This window comes from Dendrobates tinctorius, unplaced genomic scaffold, assembly GCF_039654945.1.
Source record: "Dendrobates tinctorius isolate UK_male_01 unplaced genomic scaffold, ASM3965494v1 ptg000019l, whole genome shotgun sequence".
NCBI lineage: Eukaryota > Metazoa > Chordata > Amphibia > Anura > Dendrobatidae > Dendrobates > Dendrobates tinctorius.
The window spans coordinates 54,209,688-54,233,158 of NW_027361687.1; the positions used below are offsets into that span (position 1 = coordinate 54,209,688).

General features: G+C 45.6%; 1 protein-coding gene across 3 annotated transcripts in view; it reads right to left on the reverse strand.

Moving 5' to 3' along the window:
• The window catches only part of OTUD7B (OTU deubiquitinase 7B), a 79,696-nt gene that overhangs the window by 8,755 nt on the left and 47,470 nt on the right, over nucleotides 1-23,471 (reverse strand). For all 3 annotated transcript variants that reach the window (XM_073567055.1, XM_073567054.1, XM_073567053.1), the window contains exons 2-8: nucleotides 13,091-13,255; nucleotides 11,681-11,896; nucleotides 2,500-2,601; nucleotides 2,293-2,420; nucleotides 1,975-2,087; nucleotides 1,115-1,242; nucleotides 284-433 (exon numbers count right to left, since the gene is read on the reverse strand). In XM_073567055.1, the coding sequence (XP_073423156.1) occupies nucleotides 284-433; nucleotides 1,115-1,242; nucleotides 1,975-2,087; nucleotides 2,293-2,420; nucleotides 2,500-2,601; nucleotides 11,681-11,896; nucleotides 13,091-13,130 (877 nt within the window). In that variant the 5' untranslated portion in view covers nucleotides 13,131-13,255. The remainder of the gene's footprint in view (nucleotides 1-283; nucleotides 434-1,114; nucleotides 1,243-1,974; nucleotides 2,088-2,292; nucleotides 2,421-2,499; nucleotides 2,602-11,680; nucleotides 11,897-13,090; nucleotides 13,256-23,471) is intronic.

Sequence of the window (23,471 nt, forward strand, 5' to 3'; positions counted from 1 at the left end):
TGCAGAAGGAACGGACATGGAAGTCATACGCAAATTCACAGCATCAAAAAGGAAAATTCTGTTCATAGGGATGATTATAAATCCCACAGCACAAGAGCAGCAAGCAGTAACGTGGGCAGCAGGAAAGAGTGGATTCCTAAGGCGGCTTTCTATCACCATGTCCCCACTGAGAAACACCCTCCGCCAGGTGCTCTGCTGTGGTAGAGACAAAACTATCAAGGGGCTGAGATCTACATATATATCCAAGATGAGAACACCCACACATGGCATAAGAGGTGTGTACCTTGATCCTTGCTCTGGTCACCCTGCTCCATGGACACGAGGGCAGAGAAGTGTGCTTGGTCGTACGCCAGCACCAGCGGAGAGCTGTGGCACTTGTTAGGTGGAACCTCTAGAGGGAGGTAGATTCCGCCAAATGGTATTGGGGCAAATGCTAGAAGGAAACGGAAGAAAAGGCAAGTGTCACCAGCTCTCATATCCATGAAACAAAGACCCGCGCTCAAGCATCAGAAGACCGCGGGGCCCCACCGCCGCGTCTCCCGACCTGGGGGGATGGATCTGCATCAACCAGCAGACCGCGGGTGGGGCCCTGGGCAAAAGTTCAAGAAGTGCAGCCCCAACTGCTCACATATTGCACCATCACATGCCATCATTTAGTTGCATCTACAAGAGTAGATTTCAGACTGTTACATGAGCGCAACTGACAATATTGGAGTGGTTCAGCACTTGTTTATCGTCCGCTTTACACAAAATAATGGGGACATAATGATCAGTAATAGACTGATTGTACCCATACAGGTCATGTATGCACTGCCGAGAACAAGGGCTCAATGGATGAGCAGCAATATACTTGTTCATTGGGCGAGTTACACCTCTTAACGCATTTACGGCGTACACATGTACGTACATACGGAGCACAGACCTTTGTGCGCACGCTCCCTGTGTATGAATACGTAAGGCATACACACAGAACCAGCAGTTTCTGCTTGTAATTGCCCAGTTTCCCACCCCAACACCAGCCTTGATCACTTTCATGCTTGACCCCACTCACAAGGGGATAGAAAAAGACAGAAATATGGAGAACGTGCTAAACATATAGGCAGACGGGGCTCACCCTCTCCTCCCGAGTCTCGGAGCATTGTGTCTGCCACCACCACGATCGGCCTCTTAAGTACATGAGCGAGTACAAAGACGTGAAACTCCTCCAGGCTCTCGTACACCGGCTCCTCCGAGCTTTCCACCCTGCAGGACAAGCACAGCTAATCAGCTCTAGCGACCACTAATCATTAAGGACATAAAAGGATGAGGATGACCTGTATTACCAAAAACAGCCACTGGAACAAAGTGGCGCTGTTTTTAGTGGAGTGAAATAAGCAGATGCATTTTTGCAATTTCCATTTTAATTGCTAATTAGGAGAGGATTTATAACAGCAAACGATACAGGGGTCTGGAGAACATGGGGGCACTGATAATCACTAAGCTGGCGGAATCACAAATAAGAGAAGGTTTCTCTTATGAGGATGTTGAGGTGCAGAACAGACGACACAACGTGGCGGGTGAAAGCTCTGGGAATGACCCGGGTCGCCACCGGGAGGAAGGAAGTGGCTCCCAGCTGCAGAGAAACTCGCGGTGACTGCAGCTCCTCGCTCCGGATTATCCGTGCCTGGACTGTGTCTCTGGCCCACAAAGAGGAAGCCCATTAACCCATTCTTTTTCAGACCCTGGAAAAGGCGGACAGTTCTAGGGAACTAGCGGGGTGACAATAAGCCATCCCATCATCCCATATTCTAGAAAGGCTGAGGATACAACTGAGGAGCGATGCCATAAGGATTACTGCAGACAGCGCCACTCACGACCACAGGCTGGGCTGGGAAGGGCAGTATAAGAACAAATTGGGGATGCCCCATCTTACAGGGATCACTCAGCAGCGTGCTATTTTTTTAACCTTCTCCTTTCCATATGGCCATTACCTACCCTCCGCAGTTTGACCCATTGGTTCCGTAGTGCATCCGGGGCTCGCTGGATGCAAGTTTTATTAACTCATTCCACTCCCTCTGCCATTCCTCTTCTGTGTATACCAAGCCGGACTGCAAGAAGAGATACAGGATTATTAAAGGGAAACCCTTCCTCACTCTCCTATGTGTGTCCCTTCATGCTTTGAGGTTCTGCAGTAGCAGAGTCAACGAATAATCCATACAGCTGCTGCAGAAACCCCAACTGCATGGAGGGCTGCATACACCCTCACCCAGGTACCGTCTGAGCTGTGTCCGCCCCATGGAGCCCACCTCGTACCTCTTTATTCTGCATCGTCTGTTGGAACCGCCAGCGCCTCCTCAGCGCTTCCTTCTCAGAGCCCTTCTCCATCAGTGTGTACAGAGACTTGCGGAGCATCAGGTCCCGGTCGTGGAAGCCCCACATCCCTGAAAGCACACATTCTTACAACTTTCTGGAGGGTAATATGCCCCCTCATGTACCCATCACTAGTTCTCTACACCTTACCCAGAGAGGCCGCATGCAGAAGGCAGTTTCCGTCACCAGTCGTCGCCAACGGAAGGAGCCGCTGGTAGGATGGGTCGAGTTGTGTCCACCAGTTGAGACGACCTACAAAATCACAGGGAAATATAGATTTATACACCTGTACCCATGTGGTTGGTAGCATAAAGACAAGCGTGCCACATGGACGTTAGCAGGTCAGTAATGGATGGAGTGTTCAAGATTAAGCAAAGTTTCACTTTTACAGGCTTTTATTTTTTGCTGCCCATTGCTGGCAGTAGAATGAGGTAACTGAAAATCCGTCAGTGAGCTCTAACTTTCTAACTTGCCTTTCTTCACCTGAGCTCCTCTCTGTTTCATGACTACATGAACGTAGAGCTGAACTCTGTGGTCATAAATCATCTGAGAGCAACTGAGAAGAAATGAGCACTCACTGACTAATTCTCAAGGTACCTCATTCTACATCCAGTTCCAGGTAGTGAAATACAGAGGCTTTAAAAGGACAATGGTGCAAAATGTATGATAAAACACATCCAAAAAAACAACCCAAATATCCTTAGAGGGCCGGTTACTTGCTGGAAATAGAGATTTTTGTTGCCTGGTGTAAATGCCACTTGTCAGATAAATCAGGTGATGTTTTCCTCTTCTTCCTGCGCCCCTCCATTCCTGAGATACAGCCAACTCTTCCCTGTGCATAAATCTAGTAGTGCTAGACAAGTGGGCGTGGCACACGCCTACATAGAGGAGCTGATGACACTGCCCATTTCGATAAAAAGGTTAGATTTATATACAGGAAAGAGGGGGCCATATCTCATGAAGGAGAGGAGCAAAAAGGAAAAGAGAAAACGCCACATTCAGGCGAACAGAAGCATAAAAACAATTGTGTTTACAAGTGACTGCCCCACTTTCAGGAGACCACCCATGTTTGGATGGCTCTCTCCCAGAAGTACATGTTCCAGGTGTCACATCTATTTATGTAATTGCCTTGTAATGTTTTCATTTCCTGTTCTGTCCAGATGTCACCGTATCCCAGAATTCCAAGCGGAGGAAGTTCACCGACCGCCATATTGGGACACCCAAGTGATGGGTGTCCCAATATGGAAACTGCTGCTGGTACCAACCTACTGCGCGGTACCACCAGCGGAACACCGTCACAACACTCACACAGCCTCTTGCGTGATACCACCAGCGGAACACCGTCGCACTGCGCCTGAGCGAATTCCGTGCAGGCGCAGTGAATCATTCGGCTGATCCCGGCGGAAGATGCATGATGTGTCTACAGTCAGAGAAAGCCGCTCACATTAACCCCTTAACCCCCAAGGGTGGTTTGCACGTTAACTCCCGGGCCAATTTTTACAATTCTGACCACTGTCCCTTTATGAGGTAATAACTCTGAAACGCTTCCATGGATCCCGGTGATTCTGACATTGTTTTCTTGTGACATATTGTACTTCATGTTAGTGGTAACATTTCCTTCATATAACTTGCGTTTGTGAAAAAAATGGAAATTTGGCAAAAATTTTGAAAATGACGCAATTTTCCAACTTTGAATTTTTATGCCCTTAAACCACAGAGATACGGCACACAAAAAACTTGATAACTAACATTTCCCACATGTTTACTTTACATCAGCACAATTTTGGAACCAAAATTTTTTTTTGTTTGGAAGTTATAAGGGTTAAAAGTTGACCAGCGATTTCTCATTTTTACAACACCATTTTATTTTTACGGACCACATCACATTTGAAGCCACTTTGAGGGGTCTATATGACAGAAAATACCCAAAAATGACACCATTCTAAAAACTGCACCCCTTAAGGTGCTCAAAACCACATTCAAGAAGTTTATTAACCCTTTAGGTGCGTCACAGGAATTTTTTTGAATATTTAAAAAAAAAAAAAATAAATAAAAAAATGAACATTAACTTTTTTTCACAATAAAAAACTTCAGGTTCAATTTTTTTTTATTTTACCAAGGGTAACAGGAGAAATTGGACTGCAAAAGTTATTGTGCAATTTGTCCTGAGTACGCTGATACCTGATATGTGGGGGGGGAACCACTGTTTCGGCGCATGGCTGAGCTCAGAAGGGAAGGAGCGCCGTTTGACTTTTTCAATGCAAAATTGGCTGGAAATCAGATCGGACGCCATGTCACGTTTGGAGAGCCCCTGATGTACCTAAACAGTGGAAACTCCCCCACAAGTGACCCCACTTTGGAAACTAGACCCCCCAAGAAATTTATCTAGATATGTGGTGAGAACTTTGAACCCCCAAGGGCTTCACAGAAGTATATAACGTACAGCGGTACAATTAATTAAAATCATATTTTTTCCAAAAAAATGATCTTTTCACCCACAATTTTTATTTTCCCAAGGGTAACAAGACCCTAAAAGTTATTGTGCAATTTGTCCTGAGTGCGCTAATACCCCCACATGTGGGGGTAAACCACTATTTGGGCGCATGGCAGAGCTCGGAAGGGAAGCAGCGCCATTTGACTTTTTTGGCTGGAATTGAGATCGGACACCATGTCGCGTTTGGAAAGCCCCTGATGTACCAAAACAGTGGAAATCCCACACAAATGACACCATTTTGGAAACTAGACCCCCCAAGGAACTTATCTAGATGTGTGGAGAGAACTTTGACCCCTCTAGTGCTTCACAGAAGTTTATAATGCCCGGGCGTGAAAATAAAAAAAAAAAAAAAAAAAATCGTATTTTTTCCACAAACATCATCTTTTAGTCACCAATTTTTTTTATTTTCCCAAGGGTAACAGGAGAAATTGAACCCCAAAAGTCGTTGTCCTATTTGTCCTGAGTACGCTGATACCCCATATGTGGTTGAAAACTACTGTATGGGCACACGTCGGGGCTCGGAAGGGAAGTAGTGATGTTTTGGAATGCAGACTTTGATGGAATGGTCTGCGGTTGTCAGGTTGCCTTTGGAGAGCCGCTAATGTACCTAAACTATTGAAACTCCCCACAAGTGACCCCATTTTGGAAACTAGACCCCCCACGGAACTTATCTAGATGTGTGGTGAGCACTTTGAAACCCCAAGTGCTTCACAGAAGTATATAACGCCCGGGCATGAAAATAAAAAAATCATTTTTTTCCACAAAAATAATATTTTTGCCCCCAATTTTTTACTTTCCTAAGGGTAACAGGAGAAATTGGACCCCAACAGTTGTTTTGAAATTTGTCCTGAGTAGGCTGATACCCCATATGTGGGGGTAAAGCACTGTTTGGGCGCATGGCAGAGCTTGGAAGGGAAGGAGCACCATTTGACTTTTTCAACGCAGAATTGGCTGGAATTAAGCTCAGACGCCATGTTGCATTTGGAGAGCACCTGATGTCCCCAAACAGTGGAAACCCCCAATTCTAACTCCAACCCTAACCCCATCACACCCCTAACCCTAATCTCAGCCCTAACCCTAACGGGAAAATGGAAATCCTTTTTTTTTATTTTATTATTTTTCCCTAACTAAGGGGGTGATAACGGGGGGGTTTGATTTACTATTTATGGCGGTTTTTATGTTTGGCAGCTGTCACACGCTAAAAGACGCTTTTTTTTATGTAAAAATAGTTTTTGCATCACCACATATTGAGAGCTATAATTTTTTCATATTTTGACCCACCGAGTCATGTGAGGTCTTATGTTTTTGCGGGACGAGTTGACGTTTTTATTGGTACCACGTTCGGGCATGTGACATTTTTGATCGCTTTTTATTCCGATTTTTGGAACGCAGAATGAACAAAAACCAGCATTTCATGAATTTCTTTTGGGGGGGTGCGTTTACACCATTCCGCCTGCGGTAAAATTGATAAAGCCCTTTCATTCTTTGGGTCAGTACGGTTACAGCGATACCTCATTTATATCTTTTTTTGTGTTTTGGCGCTTTTATGCAATGAAAACAATTTTATATAAAAAATTATTATTTTTGTATCGCTTTATTCTGCGAGCTATAACTTTATTTTTTTGCGGATGATGCTGTGTGGTGGCTCGTTTTTTGTGGGACAAGATAACGTTTTCAGCAGTACCATGGATATTTATATGCGTCTTTTTGATCGCGTGTTATTGCACTTTTTGTTCGGCCGGCGGTATGATAGTTCATTATTTTTTGCTTTGTTTTTTATTTTTATTTTTTAAGGGGTTCACTAAAGGGGTTAACTAATGGGACAGTTTTATAGGGCAGGTCGTTACAGACGCGGCAATACCTAATATGTGTACTTTTATTGTTTTTTTGATTTTTAAAAAAATGAATTAGGGAATTTTTTTTAATTTATTTAGCGTTTTTTGAAATTATTTTTACACTTTTTTTTTTACTTTATTACATTGTCCCAGGGGGGACATAACTGTCATGTGACAGATCGCTGATCTGTCACATCACAGATCACATCACTGTGACAGATCAGCGATCTGTCACAGGCACTGCACAAGGCTTCCTCATGCCTGCGCTTTGCAGGCACTGAGGAAACCAGCTCCCTGTAGGCCCCCGTCGCCATCTTGGATCCGGGGACCTGCAGGGATGGAGCCCCCCGCAGCAGCGCTGCACATTGCGCTGCTGTGGGGGGTATCAGGGAAGAACGGAGGGAGCCCCCTCCCTGCCGATGCTTCCCTTTAACCCCCGATACACCGCGATCATGTTTGATTGTGGTGTGCAAGGGGTTAATGTGTCGGGGGCGGTCCGTGACCACCCCTGACACATTGTGCCGGGTGTCAGCTGTGATAATCAGCCGACACCCGGTCGTGATCAGCGGCGCTCACCACGTGGGCGCCGCTGATCGCTATGACGTAATATTCAGTCCATGGGAATTAGGTCCAGGGTCACATGGACGGAATACTACGTCCATTGTAGGAAAGGGGTTAAAGGGGTTTTCCCACGAACGAAAGTTCATTTTAAAAATTGTCTGTGTCTGACCATGTACGGAGCATACCACATCTCCTGGGCAGGGGAAGAAGCAAAGACAATACTGATATTAAAGCAGGAGATCGCAGAGGATACCTTTTGTGAGATAAAATATTTCACTGACTGTTTATAAACAATATTTTACCTCACAAAATGTATCCTCTGCGATCTCCTGCTTTAATATCAGTATTGTCTATTGCTTCCTCCCCTGCCCAGGAGCTGTGGTATGCGCTGTACACGATCAGACACAGAGGTAAGAGAGACAGAGCAAAGGGGGGGGAAGATAGCTCAACTGGGACAGCACATGAGGAGAGAACAGCATAGGAAGGAGAGAAACAGCAGATAAGGGGGAAAGCACATGGGGTAGACAGGTCAAAGAAGAGAGCACAGACGGGAGAAGTCAGCACATGGGGAAAGAGAGAGTGGATAGGTGGGAGAGCACATGGGGGGAGGGAGATTCTCAACACTGCAAAGCCTGCCCCCATCGTGACATTACAGCCCTCCCAATGCGATAGCGTCAGGCCTCCATCTAGTATAGAATATATCCCTAGTTATACACAGTTGCAGATGTTTCTCAGGACACAAACACAGTCAGAGGTGGCTCCGCCTGAGCAGTGTAGACAGATCCTGTAATATAATGTGTACTGCACTCAGCAGAAGCCCCTAGTGCAGAAGCCAGTAGAGATGCTGGGAGGAAGACAATAGCACCTCACATCAAGCATAGCTCGTACAACTGCAGCCAAGTGGAACGGGATCCATCCTCAGAGGAGGACAAGATGTGCATGCATACAGACAAGTAGATTACCCCATGGTGCCACCTCAAGAAAGTAAATGCCCCCTTCCCCAAACCCCTAGATATGCCTAGATATTAAAAGCAGCAGCACTGACAATCAGACCTGTCACTGGAGATTCTGCAAAGCACGACTGTCAGATATGAGGGGAAGCAAGAAGAGAAGATAATGGGCCTGTGTGTACGCGTCTGCAGGGAGCAAGGCACCCACATACAACTTCCAAAATGGTTACAATCTCCTGTTCCCATTCACAGAGGACAGAGCAGCTCCAAAGTACAAAGCCCAGAAGAATAGTGAATGCAGCTCTGGGCTATAATACATAAGTAATGTAATCTATGTACACAGTGACTGCACCAGCAGAATAGTGAGTGCAGCTCTGGAGTATAATACAGGATGTAACTCTGGATCAGTAATGTAATGTATGTACACAGTGACTGCACCAGCAGAATAGTGAGTGCAGCTCTGGGTATAATACAGGATGTAACTAAGGATCAGTAATGTAATGTATGTACACAGTGACTGCACCAGCAGAATAGTGAGTGCAGCTCTGGGGTATAATACAGGATGTAACTCAGGATCAGTAATGTAATGTATGTACACAGTGACTGCACCAGCAGAATAGTGAGTGCAGCTCTGGGTATAATACAGGATGTAACTAAGGATCAGTAATGTTTGTACACAGTGACTGCACCAGCAGAATAGTGAGTGCAGCTCTGGGGTATAATACAACATGTAACTCAGGATCAGTAATGTAATGTATGTATACAGTGACTGCACCAGCAGAATAGTGAGTGCAGCTCTGGGGTATAATACAGGATGTAACTCAGGATCAGTAATGTATATACACAGAGACTGCACCAGCAGAATAGTGAGTGCAGCTCTGGAGTATAATGCAGGATGTAACTCAGGATCAGTACAGGATCAGTAATGTAATGCATGTACACAGTGCCTGCACCAGCAGAATAGTGAGTGCAGCTCTGGGGTATAATACAGGATGTAACTCAGGATCAGTAATGTATATACACAGAGACTGCACCAGCAGAATAGTGAGTGCAGCTCTGGAGTATAATACAGGATGTAACTCAGGATCAGTACAGGATCAGTAATGTAATGCATGTACACAGTGCCTGCACCAGCAGAATAGTGAGTGCAGCTCTGGGGTATAATACAGGATGCAACTCAGGATCAGTAATGTATATACACAGAGACTGTACCAGCAGAATAGTGAGTGCAGCTCTGGAGTATAATACAGGATGTAACTCAGGATCAGTACAGGATCAGTAATGTAATGCATGTACACAGTGCCTGCACCAGCAGAATAGTGAGTGCAGCTCTGGGGTATATTACAGGATGTAACTCAGGATCAGTAATGTAATGTATGTACACAGAGACTGCACCAGCAGAATAGTGAGCGCAGCTCTGGTGTATAATACAGGAGGTAACTCAGGATCAGTAATGTAATGTATATACACAGTGACTGCACCAGCAGAATAGTGAGTGCAGCTCTGGGGTATAATACAGGGTGTAACTCAGGATCAGTAATGTAATGTATGTACACAGTGACTGCACCAGCAGAATAGTGAGTACAGCTCTGGAGTATAATACAGGATGTAACTCAGGATCAGTAATGTAATGTATGTACACAGTGACTGCACTAGCAGAATAGTGAGTAAAGCTCTGGAGTATAATACAGGATGTAACTCAGAATCATTACAGGATCAGCATTGTAATGTATGTACACAGTGACTGCACCAGCAGAATAGTGAGTGCAGTTCTGGCAAATAATACTGGATGTAACTCAGGATCAGTAATGTATGTACACAGTGACTGCACCAGCAGAATAGTGAGTGCAGCTCTGGGGTATAATACAGGATGTAACTCAGGATCAGTATAGGATTAGTAATGTAACGTATGTACACAGTGACTGCACCAGCAGAATAGTGAGTGCAACTCTGGAGTATAATACAGGATGTAACTCAGGATCAGTAATGTAATGTACTGTATGTACACAGTGACTACCCCAGCAGAATAGTGAGTGCAGCTCTGGAGTATAATACAGGATGTAACTCAGGATCAGTAAAGGATTAGTAATGTAATGTAAGGAGTGACTGCACCAGCAGAATAGTGAGTGCAGCTCTGGGGTATAATACAGGATGTAACTCAGGATCAGTACAGGGTCAGTAATGTATGTACACAGTAACTGCACCAGCAGAATAGTGAGCGCAGCTCTGGTGTATAATACAGGATGTAACTCAGGAGCAGTACAGGATCGGTAATGTATGTACATAGTGACTGCACCAGCAGAATAGTGAGTGCGGCTCTGTGGTATAATATAGGATGTAACTCAGGATCAGTAATGTAATGTATGTACACAGTGACTGCACCAGCAGAATAGTGAGTCCAGCTCTGGAGTATAACACAGGATGTAACTCAGGATCAGTAATGTATGTACACAGTGATTCCACCAGAAGAATAGTGAGTGCAGCTCTGGGATATAATGTAACTCAGGAGAAGAGATATACATTTATATACACATCCTGTATTCAGACCTGTCATGTTATGAATACTCTGGAGTATATGGGGACATTTGTTATAAACATCTGTCAAATCTTCCGCAACTTGTCAGAAGTGCAGACAAGAGAAGCCTCACATCCCACGTGCACTACATATTTTAGCCTGGAGGTGGGGGATGGGATGGGCTCAGGATCAGTAGATGGGGCCGTCTCCATACTGTGCAGTCAGTGTGTGTGAGACAGGGGTGTAGTGTGCTAATGTAACCGGACACGTCCTGGGGGAGCCCCGGCCTCTGCTGGGGACTTGACATGAAGCAGCATGTATAAGGTTATTTACAGGCCAGGTCCTCGCCTTCACGTGACCACCGCAGGCATTCTGAGAATGTGGCGAGTTGACAGCTACTTTTACTTTTATTGGTTTAGTGGTGACAGATCTCCAGGTTTCACTACACAGGAGCCCGGGCTCAGTGCTATCATGTCTGTGACTATGCTCACCAGCTCTGCCTGTTGTCAGTGAATGGAAACATCCTCCATAGGCTGAAGACATGTAGTGTAACACAGCTGAGGGTCTGCTACTGTTGTATGCCGTCTGTATATAGCGTCCCTTACCATCTTCCTCGGGGCACAGTATAGGCAGAGCACCATGTAATAAGCAGTAATAAAGAGGCCAGGCAGGGTGCAGCCCTGTAATAAGCACTGGGTGTAATTCCCACAATCCATTGCCACATGTAATTATATGTCCTAGCAGTCAGCAGTGCCCCCCAGTGTAACGATGGAGGCCGGGAGTGACATCAGATCCGAGGAATCCGCAGGTTGTGTCGCTCCCACACCGCTCAATAAAGCTTTGTTTATGCAACGCCGACACATTTACCAGGAAGGGTCAAATGCCATGCTGGGACCTGTAGTATCAAACAAGAGCACAGCGGGGTCTCTAATGTGTATCCGAGCCCCCACACTCATACTTTGCCAAGCGGACTCACCGGCGTGCTCCAGGGCCACCAGCATGGACTGCTCAATGAGGTCCCGCTCGATGAAGCTGCGGAAATCATCGCTGTACACGGTTAGGTCCGGGAGCTGGAAGGTGCACACAGGGGGCTCCAGCGGGTGCTCGCTGCTACCGTTACTGGACACATGGGAGCGGGCCAAGGACACAATGGAGGAGCTGGCATGAGAGATGCCTCGGGACAAGCGCTTCTCTGAAAAGAAGGATAGACCAATTCATATCGACAGAACAAATCAGCTGAGAACAGAGAACAGGCAAGCTGCAAAAAAATATCAAAAGCCCAAAAAAGCAAGCAGAGACCTTGAAAAGGGGGTCTTGACACAGGTCCCTTGTTGGCACTGTTTTCTAGGGCAGGTTGGTCACACTCGTCAAACATAGTGTTTGACAAGTGTGAGCAGCTTTTTACTATTGAGGCTGCCTATGCGGCATCAATAGTAAAAGATAGAATGTGAAAAATGATAAAAAATTGGGGTATATTTACCTTCCGGCGTCCCGCGCTGCCATCCCGGGCCTCAGCGTTCCCAGTAATGCCTTGCGAGACCTGTGATGACGTTGGTCTCGCGTTACTATAGCGATCTCGCGAGACCGCTAGTCACGTGAGACTACGTCATCACAGGACCTTGCCGCAAGGCATTACTGGGAACGCTGAGGCCCGGGAATGCAGCGCGGGACGTCGGAAGGTAAATATACCCCAATTTTTTATTCTTCTTTTTACAGGGGTTTGGTACCCAGGGCCTGGAGGACAGTCTCCTCTCCTCCACACCGTGGGTACCAACCGCACATAAGATACTTTGCCCACCATGCGGGAAGTTTAGCAACATGCGGGAAGTAAGCGGTTCTCATGCATTCCTATGGGTGCGGAATCGCGGCAATTCTTTGTGATTCCGCACAAAAGAATGAGCATGCTGCGATTTTTTCCACGATGCGTTTCCGCCGCGGAAAAAAGCGCAGCATTAGCACAGCATGTGCGGAATGCCATAGGAATGCATGGGGGGCGTCATGTACAAGATTTTTAAGCGTTTTCACGCCAAAAATCGGGACAAAAACGCTTAAAAATCGCATCGTGGGCACACAGCCTCAAAAGTACAAACCCAAATAAGCACAGGGGGCGACAGGCACAAGATTCAGAAACAGAGAAGAGGTTTGTGTACGTTATTATGGCGCTTCAGTGACCGGGTGACAACACAGCTCTCCATGGATTTCACAATGGCCACCCATGAGAACTACTAATTAAAAGGCACTATTTGAGGCTTCTTATAATTTACAGGCAAGTGTCTACACAGTAATGTAGAAGGGAGATTCTGTATACACCAGTGCAAGAACGCCCCCCCTACAGTAATGAAGGACCTCATAACACGAGAGCGCCGTGTGAGAGAGCAATAATCACCTTGCACGATGTCATCCTGCCTCTGCAGTGCCGGTCTCATGGGGCGAGCCACTTCTGGAGGCTTGAAGTTTCTAGTATCGGTTAGGTTGTGAGCCAGCCCGCCTGCAGCAGCTGGTCTTAGCTGGTCATAGTCACCAAGCGCCGCATTCACGTCCCATTGTTTGCCTAGGAAATAAAAATGTGTTCTGGATTAGTGAGATATTTAAGATCAGGTCCATCCATTAACTACAGAACAGAAAAACACAGGACGAGCACTGCAGACTGTAAAACTCTGCTGGCCAAAGGTACCCGAAAGGCCAATATACAAGTGCAATACCTGTATAATACTCCAGAGCTGCACTCACTGTTCTGCCGATGCAATCCCTGCACTGATCAGTCACATATCAAACCTTATTTCCGTCCCATAACTGCATTGTTTCTATCACACAGCGGGTGAAGTGTTTCCACCTAGCTACTGGCCGGCAGTGCCGCCATCAGACACTGATATATTACACCACGGCGGTGGATAATTTAATCTTCTAGTCACAGAGATGCCCACCGCCAGATTTATATTGTCGTCTCCCATCAGCGAGAAGGAAAATACGTCCTGTCAATGAGCGGGGCCTTACTCGCCACAGAGCCACATCCCAACTTATTCACAGTCCCATCCCAAACATGCAGAGTGGATGAATAGGGAGAGTAAAAAGCAATAGATGAACCTAGCGGAAAGGTGTCGTCTATCTTCTGAATCACGTGGTAATGGGAGGAGCTTAATACTTTATTTTATTTTTTGTATGAGGAGTTATGGCTCTGCACCTACGTCCAACCAAATTCTAATCGAAGTTTCTTCAATTCCACCTACTCTATCTTGTAAAATTTCTTCTATACCATGAAGCAACCGACAACAGGAAGTGTTAACTGTAGTCTGGCCCGCCCCCTGTCCAAGTCGGCCTGCAGAACCTCCACAACAAAGCAAGTTACAGCCAAAAAGGAGGACTCTGTTCCGTTCTCCAGAAGAAAAAAAAAAGGTCTCAAAGATTTCACACCAGGGTGACTACCGGTGGTCACATACCTTTCCAAATACTCATATTCTCTATGAACCAGGAAGCTCAGGTTTTGTAACGCACCCCAGGACCACATATTTCACAAGGGCTACCACCTACACAGTTGTCACCATGTCCGCCGCACTTGCAAACTACATAATGTCAAAGCAAATTCCAAAACTTCACAAAGATTTTAATGTGTCAGAGCGGTCACATGAGCTCCCACGTCTGGCTCATTCCCCAGTAAGCTGAATTTAGTCTCACCTCCCATCTGGACTTGCTGGAAAGTCCCCGCACCTTCAGGCATACAGAATGTGCACAGCCCCTCCCTATTATCCATACAAGGCATACAGAATGTGCACAGCCCCTCCCTATTATCCATACAAGGCAAAGAATGTGCACAGCCCCTCCCTAATATCCATACAAGGCAAAGAATGTGCACAGCCCCTCCCTATTATCCATACAAGGCATACAGAATGTGCACAGCCCCTCCCTATTATCCATACAAGGCATAAAGAATGTGCACAGCCCCTCCCTATTATCCATACAAGGCATACAGAATGTGCACAGCCCCTCCCTATTATCCATATAAGGCATAAAGAATGTGCACAGCCCCTCCCTATTATCCATATAGTACAGAATGTGCACAGCCCTTCCCTATTATCCATATAAGGAATACAGAATGTGCACAGCCCCTCCCTATTATCCATACAAGGCATACAGAATGTGCACAGCCCCTCCCTATTATCCATACAAGGCATAAAGAATGTGCACAGCCCCTCCCTATTATCCATACAAGGCATACAGAATGTGCACAGCCCCTCCCTATTATCCATATAAGGCATAAAGAATGTGCACAGCCCCTCCCTATTATCCATATAGTACAGAATGTGCACAGCCCTTCCCTATTATCCATATAAGGAATACAGAATGTGCACAGCCCCTCCCTATTATCCATATAAAGCATACAGAATCTGCACAGCCCCCCGGAAGATACCTTCCCCTCAATATTGACACCGATCGGCTCAATTCCCTATTTGTTAGAGCTAGATTTTCAAGACCCATACAATTTATGGTCCAACCTCCCTAGAGAAACTTTGAATAGTTTTTATGGTAATAGCACCTTGCGGGAGGGGTCTTGGCCACAGGGTGCGTTGACTCAACCAACAAATTTTCTTCAAAAACACCACATCAGACGTACACTTTTACAGTTTAGACGGAGATTCCCATCTAAATCTAATTGGTCCTGGTTAGATCTTATGGTTAAATGTCCGTCCCCACGGCTAAAAATTATATCTTGCATTTACTCGCATCTCATCTCTCCGACTGTACATTCTAAACCCTCGTTTATACACTCTTGGGAAATGGAACTTAACACCACGTTTACAGAAGACCAAATATCTAGAATGCTGTCAAATGCTCGGGGCTTCTCTAGATGTGTACTTCTGCAGGAGAATTCTTATAAAATATTGACTAGGTGGCATTTAACTCCAGCTAAATTATTCCAGTTAGGCCTCGTGGATAACGATAAATGTTGGCGATGCCTCAATTCTAGAGGACATCATTCACATATATTCTGGGACTGCCCTAGATTGCGGTTTTTTTGGGAGGGAGTTGAACTAGTTCTCAAAAAATTAAAACTAATAAAGGCTGATCTTAGAGCCACAGAGGCTCTCCTTTCATGCCCATCTAAAGATTTTTTACCAAAAAAACATGGGCTTCTTCCACTGATGTTGAGTGCGGCGAGACAGTTGATAGCTGCCCATTGGAAAGATGTAGCTCCTCCCACGTTGGGAGAATGGTATACTAAAATAAATCAAATCTCTCGCTTAGAGGAGCTGTCTAGCTGGGAAATTTATAATCATAGAGCTTACGTGTTGACTTGGGCCCCTTGGAATAGGTATTTAGAAGACAACCCTCTTTAAGGGCATTTTAGAGTTTCTCAAGTTTAAGTTTAACTGAATTAGACGGCTTCTGTTCTGGGGCTCTTAGCCTCATTGCCTCAAACTAGATAGCCCAAATGTAATGTAGTGCGATGCATTATTTTCCAAAAGTGCACCCATTTAATAATTGTGCTCCTGTTGTCAACCACATGATGTTGATGTTAATGTTGTTGATACTGTACATGTATATGTACCCTTTTTTCCCCTCCCCTTTCTTTTTATCTTTTCTTTTCTCCCCTACATACTTCTCCCTCATTTTTTCCTTCCTTCTCGCCTTAGACCAACCCTTATTTAACATTGCGCCAACTGTACCTGAGAACTGGTGTTGTGTTTAATGGTGTTGTGAAAAATTTTAAAATAAAGAATTTACAAAAAGAATCTGCACAGCCCCTCTCTATTATCCATATAAAGCATACAGAATGTGCACAGCCCCTCCCCTATTATCCATATAAGGAATACAGAATGTGCACAGCCCCTCCCCTATTATCCATATAAGGAATACAGAATGTGCACAGCCCCTCCCCTATTATCCATATAAGGAGTACAGAATGGGCACAGCCCCTCCCCTATTATCCATATAAGGAATACAGAATGGGCACAGCCCCTCCCCTATTATCCATATAAGGAATACAGAATGGGCACAGCCCCTCCCCTATTATCCATATAAGGAATACAGAATGTGCACAGCCCCTCCCTATTATCCATATAATACAGAATGTGCACAGCCCTTCCCTATTATCCATATAAGGAATACAGAATGTGCACAGCCCCTCCCTATTATCCATATAATACAGAATGTGCACAGCCCCTCCCTATTATCCATATAAGGAATACAGAATGTGCATAGCCCCTCCCCTATATCCATATAAGGCATACAGAATGTGTACAGCACCTCCCCTATTATCCATATAAGGCATAAAGAATGTGCACAGCCCCTCCCCTATTATCCATATAAGGCATACAGAATGTGCACAGCCCCTCCCTATTATCCATATAAGGCATACAGAATGTGCACAGCCCCTCCCCTATTATCCATATGTGCACAGCCCCTCCCTATTATCCATATAATACAGAATGTGCACAGCCCCTCCCTATTATCCATATAATACAGAATGTGCACAGCCCCTCCCTATTATCCATATAATACAGAATGTATACATCCCCTCCCTATTGTCCATATAATACAGAATGTACACAGCCCCTCCCTATTATCCATATAATACAGAATGTGCACAGCCCCTCCCTATTATCCATATAATACAGAATGTACACAGCCCCTCCCTATTATCCATATAATACAGAATGTGCACAGCCCCTCCCTATTATCCATATAATACAGAATGTACACAGACCCTCCCTATTATCCATATAATACAGAATGTACACAGCCCCTCCCTATTAGCCATATAAGGCATACAGAATGTGCACAGCCCCTCCCTATTATCCATATAAGGCATAAAGAATGTGCACAGCCCCTCCCCTATTATCCAAAGGCGGCAAAAAGAATGTGCACAGCCCCTCCCTAATATCCATATAAGGCATACAGAATGTGCACAGCCCCCCCCCCCTATCTAATATATAGGCTGTGTGCACACGCTGCGGATTTTGCTGCGGTTCCGTCTTTTTTTTTTGTCCTGGTGAGGTACTGAGTGTGCATTTTTTCACACCATACAACGGTGCACACTCCTCACACAGTACCGTGTAACGGCTGTTATCACAGCCACAGTGAAGCTGTGTGTCACTCTGTAAGGATAAGTCGAGGACATGTTCCGAGGACATGGACCTGCACCTTCTAGTTTTGTCTAGCTTTCAAATAGTTAAATATATTTGCTGTTTGATCACATTCAAAACTATAGAGAGACAGCGTGTCAGTCCGTATACTTAAAAAACACGGAGCTTGACAATTTTACGTACACCGGACAGCCGTGTACGTGCACGCTCCTCTCTCAGTACCGTGTAACGGCTGTTATCACGGCCACAGTGAAGCTGTGTGTTGCTCTGTAAGGATAAGTCGAGGACTTGTTCCGTTCTTACAGACCTACACTCTAGGGAGATTTCTATTCTGCCCAATTCTATATACACCTTGTAGTTTCTCATACACTAGCCAATTTCTGCCTGTGACATAGCGCTGTGATATTCACTGGGCCTCACACAATCCAAAAGTGTCCAGTGTCCACAAGTGTGCGCAGAAATTCAAAATCTCCGTTATCCTCTAGTGACATTTTTCACCCCTGCGACATCGAGCCTGTGACATAGCGCTGTGATATTCACTGGGCCTCACACAATCCAAAAGTGTCCAGTGTCCACAAGTGTGCGCAGAAATTCAAAATCTCCGTTATCCTCTAGTGACATTTTTCACACCTGCAACATCGAGCCTGTGACATAGCGCTGTGATATTCAGTGGGCCTCACACAATCCAAAAGTGTCCAGTGTCCACAAGTGTGTGCAGAAATTCAAAATCTCCCCTGTCCTATAGACACCTTGTTTTACATTACTATATAGTTTGTTGGATATTGTCTACATTTCTACCAAAAATGAGGAAGGCTGGAGGAAGAGGCGGTGGAATTGGGCGGGGGCTGGCAGCTGGTAATGATGGCGTTGGTGGTGGATCTGATGGTAGTGGCAAAAGCAAAATAGGACCGAATGCAGGAGGTGTTGAGCCTGCGTCATCGTCTGGCTCGACAAGGCCTCGAAGGCTTAGTTTTCTACGAGTTGGCAAACCGCTTTTAAAGCCAGAGCTTCAGGAAAAAGTTTTGGCTTACATTGCTGACTCAGCCTCCAGCTCTATCGCCTCCTCTTCTGAAGTTGTAAAAAATAAAAGCACTGAGTCGTCATTGGAGGCTCATGTTCATGAACCACACCTTTCCTTGTGTCCTTCACCCCAACCAAGATTGAAGGATGACGCAGGCCATACTACTGATTACTCCATGGAGCTGTTTTCACATACCATGCCTGGATTATCAAGTGAAATGGTGAATTACCCAGGCCAAGATGAATCTGACATGGAGTGCACTGATGCACAGCCACTGATAGATGATTCTGTTGGTACATTCACTCAGAGCACTACATTGTCCTCGCAGTGTACAGAGCCAGATTCTGACCCTGATGAGACTCAGGTGCCCCTTCCCGCACACTATACCACCATACATGGTGACACAGAGGAAGGAGCACATGACATTGAAGAGGAGGTGATGGATGACCCAGTTGTTGACCCAGAGTGGCATCCATTGGGGGAAGAGGGTGCTGCTTCCAATAGCTCAGATGAGGAGGAGGAGCATCCACAGCAGACATCGACATCGCAACAGCTGTTATCTGGCAGGCCCGGAGCACTCCAAAGACAGGTTCCAAAAATCAAAAGAGTTGCTGGACAGCTTGTCCAGAGGGTCAAAATATCACAGCGTGCTAGGCCGCAAAATGTCTGCCAAAGTAGGAAGAGTGCAGTGTGGCACTTTTTTGAACAAAATCCTCATGATCAGGCCAAGGTTATCTGTAAGAAGTGCGCAAAGACCTTTAGCCGAGGGAAAAATCTGAAAAATTTGAATACCAGTTGCATGCTTAGACATTTAACCAGCATGCACTTGCAAGCGTGGACACAACACCAAACCTCAAGTACCACATGTGCAACTGATCACAAAGAAGGTAGTCAGCAACGCTACATTGTTTCCCCCACTGTAAGCCCACCGGTTAGCACAGCAGCAAATGTTGAGGTGTCGTTGCAAGGCCACAGCAGTCAGGGAATCCCACTGTTATATCAACGAAAGACTGATTCTAGGCCATCAGAAAGAACAACAACTCCATCACCATCATCAACCCTCTCTCAGTCCGCCCTGTCCACCGCTACTTCCACCATATGCAGCTTTCAAGTCCAGCTCACCCTCCCAGACACTATGAGTAGGTCAAGAAAGTACTCAGTCTCTCATCCGCGTACACTGGGTTTGAACGCCCACATTGCCAAACTAATCTCGTTAGAGATGATGCCCTATCGGTTGGTGGAAAGCGCAGCTTTCCGCGAACTCATGGCCTATGCAGTACCATGCTATGACCTACCCAGTCGCCACTTCTTCTCTCGCAAAGCCATCCCAGCCCTCCACCATCATGTGAAAGACCGCATTGTCCATGCACTCAAGCAGTCAGTGAGCGGAAAGGTGCACCTCACAACTGATGCATGGTCCAGTCGGCATGGCCAGGGCCGTTACGTGTCCATCACTGCGCACTGGGTTAATGTGGTGGATGCAGGGTCCACAGGGGACAGCGGTGGTGGGACAGTGCTGCCTAGCCCACGGTATAGGAAACAGTTGGCTGTAGGTGTTCGACCCTCCTCCTCCAGAAGCGAAAGCTCGTCCACAGAGCGCAGTCGTACGAGCACTCCATCTGCAGCTGCCACTGTTGCACACGAGATGTCCCCCTATCGAGCAGCTAGTGGAAAGCGTCAGCAGGCTGTGTTGCAGATGATGTGTTTGGGCGACAGACACACCGCCGAGGTGCTGGCCGAGTACATCTTGAGGCAAAGGTAATGTCAAAGCAAATTCCAAAACTTCACAAAGATTTTAATGTGTCAGAGCGGTCACATGAGCTCCCACGTCTGGCTCATTCCCCAGTAAGCTGAATTTAGTCTCACCTCCCATCTGGACTTGCTGGAAAGTCCCCGCACCTTCAGTGTCCGCCAAGAGATGAGGTCACCACAACAAGGCAAATAAAAAGGAGCAGAAACAAAGGCGGCCATTAGCCAATCACCGAGAGGTAGCACAATACACAGACCTGACAGCAAAAGGAAAGGAGTTGTGCGCTGGGATAAGGATTTAGTCACACACTGCAGTTTTTGAAAAGAAAAAGAAAATGCAACAGCTGAAATTTGCAAAAAAAAGAAAAGTTGAAAAATGCAATAAAAATAATTTCTGGAATATAAAAAAAAAAAAAAAAAAAAAAAAGTACAGTAATTTGTAAAGGCTAAAAAAAAAAATGCAATTTCTTAAAAACGTATTTCCTAATCTGTAAAACGATAGGTTTCTAAAATGTAAAGGAAAAAGTGCAATTTTCTGAAATCTGCTGAAGTTTCATAATTTTGGAAAACGACGGCAAAAATTATAATATGTGTATAAACCCTAAAACAGCGAGGAGAGAAGAGAAAGCAGGAAATAGGTCTCCTCTCTTTCTCTGAAGCTACATTGCAGCATCCATTTTTATCAGTTATGGCGATCTTCTATAGTCACAGAGTCCCCCAGGCTCCAGAGATACACACGGGCACTGCCCAGCTTACACAGATCAGTGATCGGAAATGTACTCAGCAGGGAGAGGGAGCCGAGACCTTAAGGACACAACCTAAGAGTAGAGGAGACCGCGCGAGCGCACAGGTGCCCTATTCCACAATTATTAGTCTGCAGCCGGTGAGACGAGGTTAATCCCAGTGCCTTCCTCATCCTTACAATGACCCCTTTTAGTTAGACCAGCTTTCCTTTCTAGTCTCAGTGAAGCTGGGCGTTTATAATGTGCCAGTGGGCAGCGAGTCTCGCCACCAACCTCAATCCACAGCACAGACTGACAGACTAGACTATGAGAAGCCATGGGACCCCTGCCCAAGGTTGCACTGGTTATCTGTACTGGTGGGCACAGCAACTGTGGAGATTAAATATTACTTTCAAAATGAAGATGATAAGGGGTAATAATAATAATAATAATAATAATAATAAATTTTATTTTTATAGCGCCGACATATTCCGCAGCACTTTACATTTCAGAGGGGATTTGTACAGACAATAGACATTACAGCATAACAATAATCACATACAGTAGATTATAACACATACCAAGAGGAAAGAGGGCCCTGGTAATGAAATGGCATCAAAAGTACCCAATAGAAACATCCGGAGAAATCTGCTGATGATCAGAGCCAGACCCTCTGCTTATTTCTCCATGTCCCTAAAACACAAAAAAACAAAAACACGCCCTCCCTTTATCTGTCTAACCTTATGACTTGCATAATGTGCACAGCCCCTCCCTATTATCCATACAAGGCATAAAGAATGTGAACAGCCCCTCCCTATTATCCATACAAGGCATACAGAATGTGCACAGCCCCTCCCTATTATCCATACAAGGCATACAGAATGTGCACAGCCCCTCCCTATTATCCATACAAGGCATACAGAATGTGCACAGACCCTCCCCTATTATCCATACAAGGCAAAGAATGTGCACAGCCCCTCCCTATTATCCATACAAGGCATACAGAATGTGCACAGACCCTCCCCTATTATCCATACAAGGCAAAGAATGTGCACAGCCCCTCCCTATTATCCATACAAGGCATACAGAATGTGCACAGCCCCTCCCTATTATCCATACAAGGCATACAGAATGTGCACAGCCCCTCCCTATTATCCATACAAGGCATACAGAATGTGCACAGACCCTCCCCTATTATCCATACAAGGCAAAGAATGTGCACAGCCCCTCCCTATTATCCATACAAGGCATACAGAATGTGCACAGCCCCTCCCTATTATCCATACAAGGCATACAGAATGTACACAGCCCCTCCCTATTATCCATACAAGGCATACAGAATGTGCACAGCCCCTCCCTATTATCCATACAAGGCATACAGAATGTGCACAGACCCTCCCCTATTATGCATACAAGGCAAAGAATGTACACAGCCCCTCCCTATTATCCATACAAGGCATACAGAATGTGCACAGCCCCTCCCTATTATCCATACAAGGCATAAAGAATGTGCACAGCCCCTCCCTATTATCCATACAAGGCATAAAGAATGTGCACAGCCCCTCCCTATTATCCATACAAGGCAAAGAATGTGCACAGCCCCTCCCTATTATCCATACAAGGCATACAGAATGTGCACAGACCCTCCCCTATTATCCATACAAGGCATACAGAATGTGCACAGACCCTCCCCTATTATCCATACAAGGCAAAGAATGTGCACAGCCCCTCCCTATTATCCATACAAGGCATACAGAATGTGCACAGCCCCTCCCTATTATCCATACAAGGCATAAAGAATGTGCACAGACCCTCCCTATTATCCATACAAGGCATAAAGAATGTGCACAGCCCCTCCCTATTATCCATACAAGGCATAAAGAATGTGCACAGCCCCTCCCTATTATCCATACAAGGCAAAGAATGTGCACAGCCCCTCCCTATTATCCATACAAGGCAAAGAATGTACACAGCCCCTCCCTATTATCCATACAAGGCAAAGAATGTGCACAGCCCCTCCCTATTATCCATACAAGGCATACAGAATGTGCACAGACCCTCCCCTATTATCCATACAAGGCATAAAGAATGTGCACAGCCCCTCCCTATTATCCATACAAGGCAAAGAATGTGCACAGCCCCTCCCTATTATCCATACAAGGCAAAGAATGTACACAGCCCCTCCCTATTATC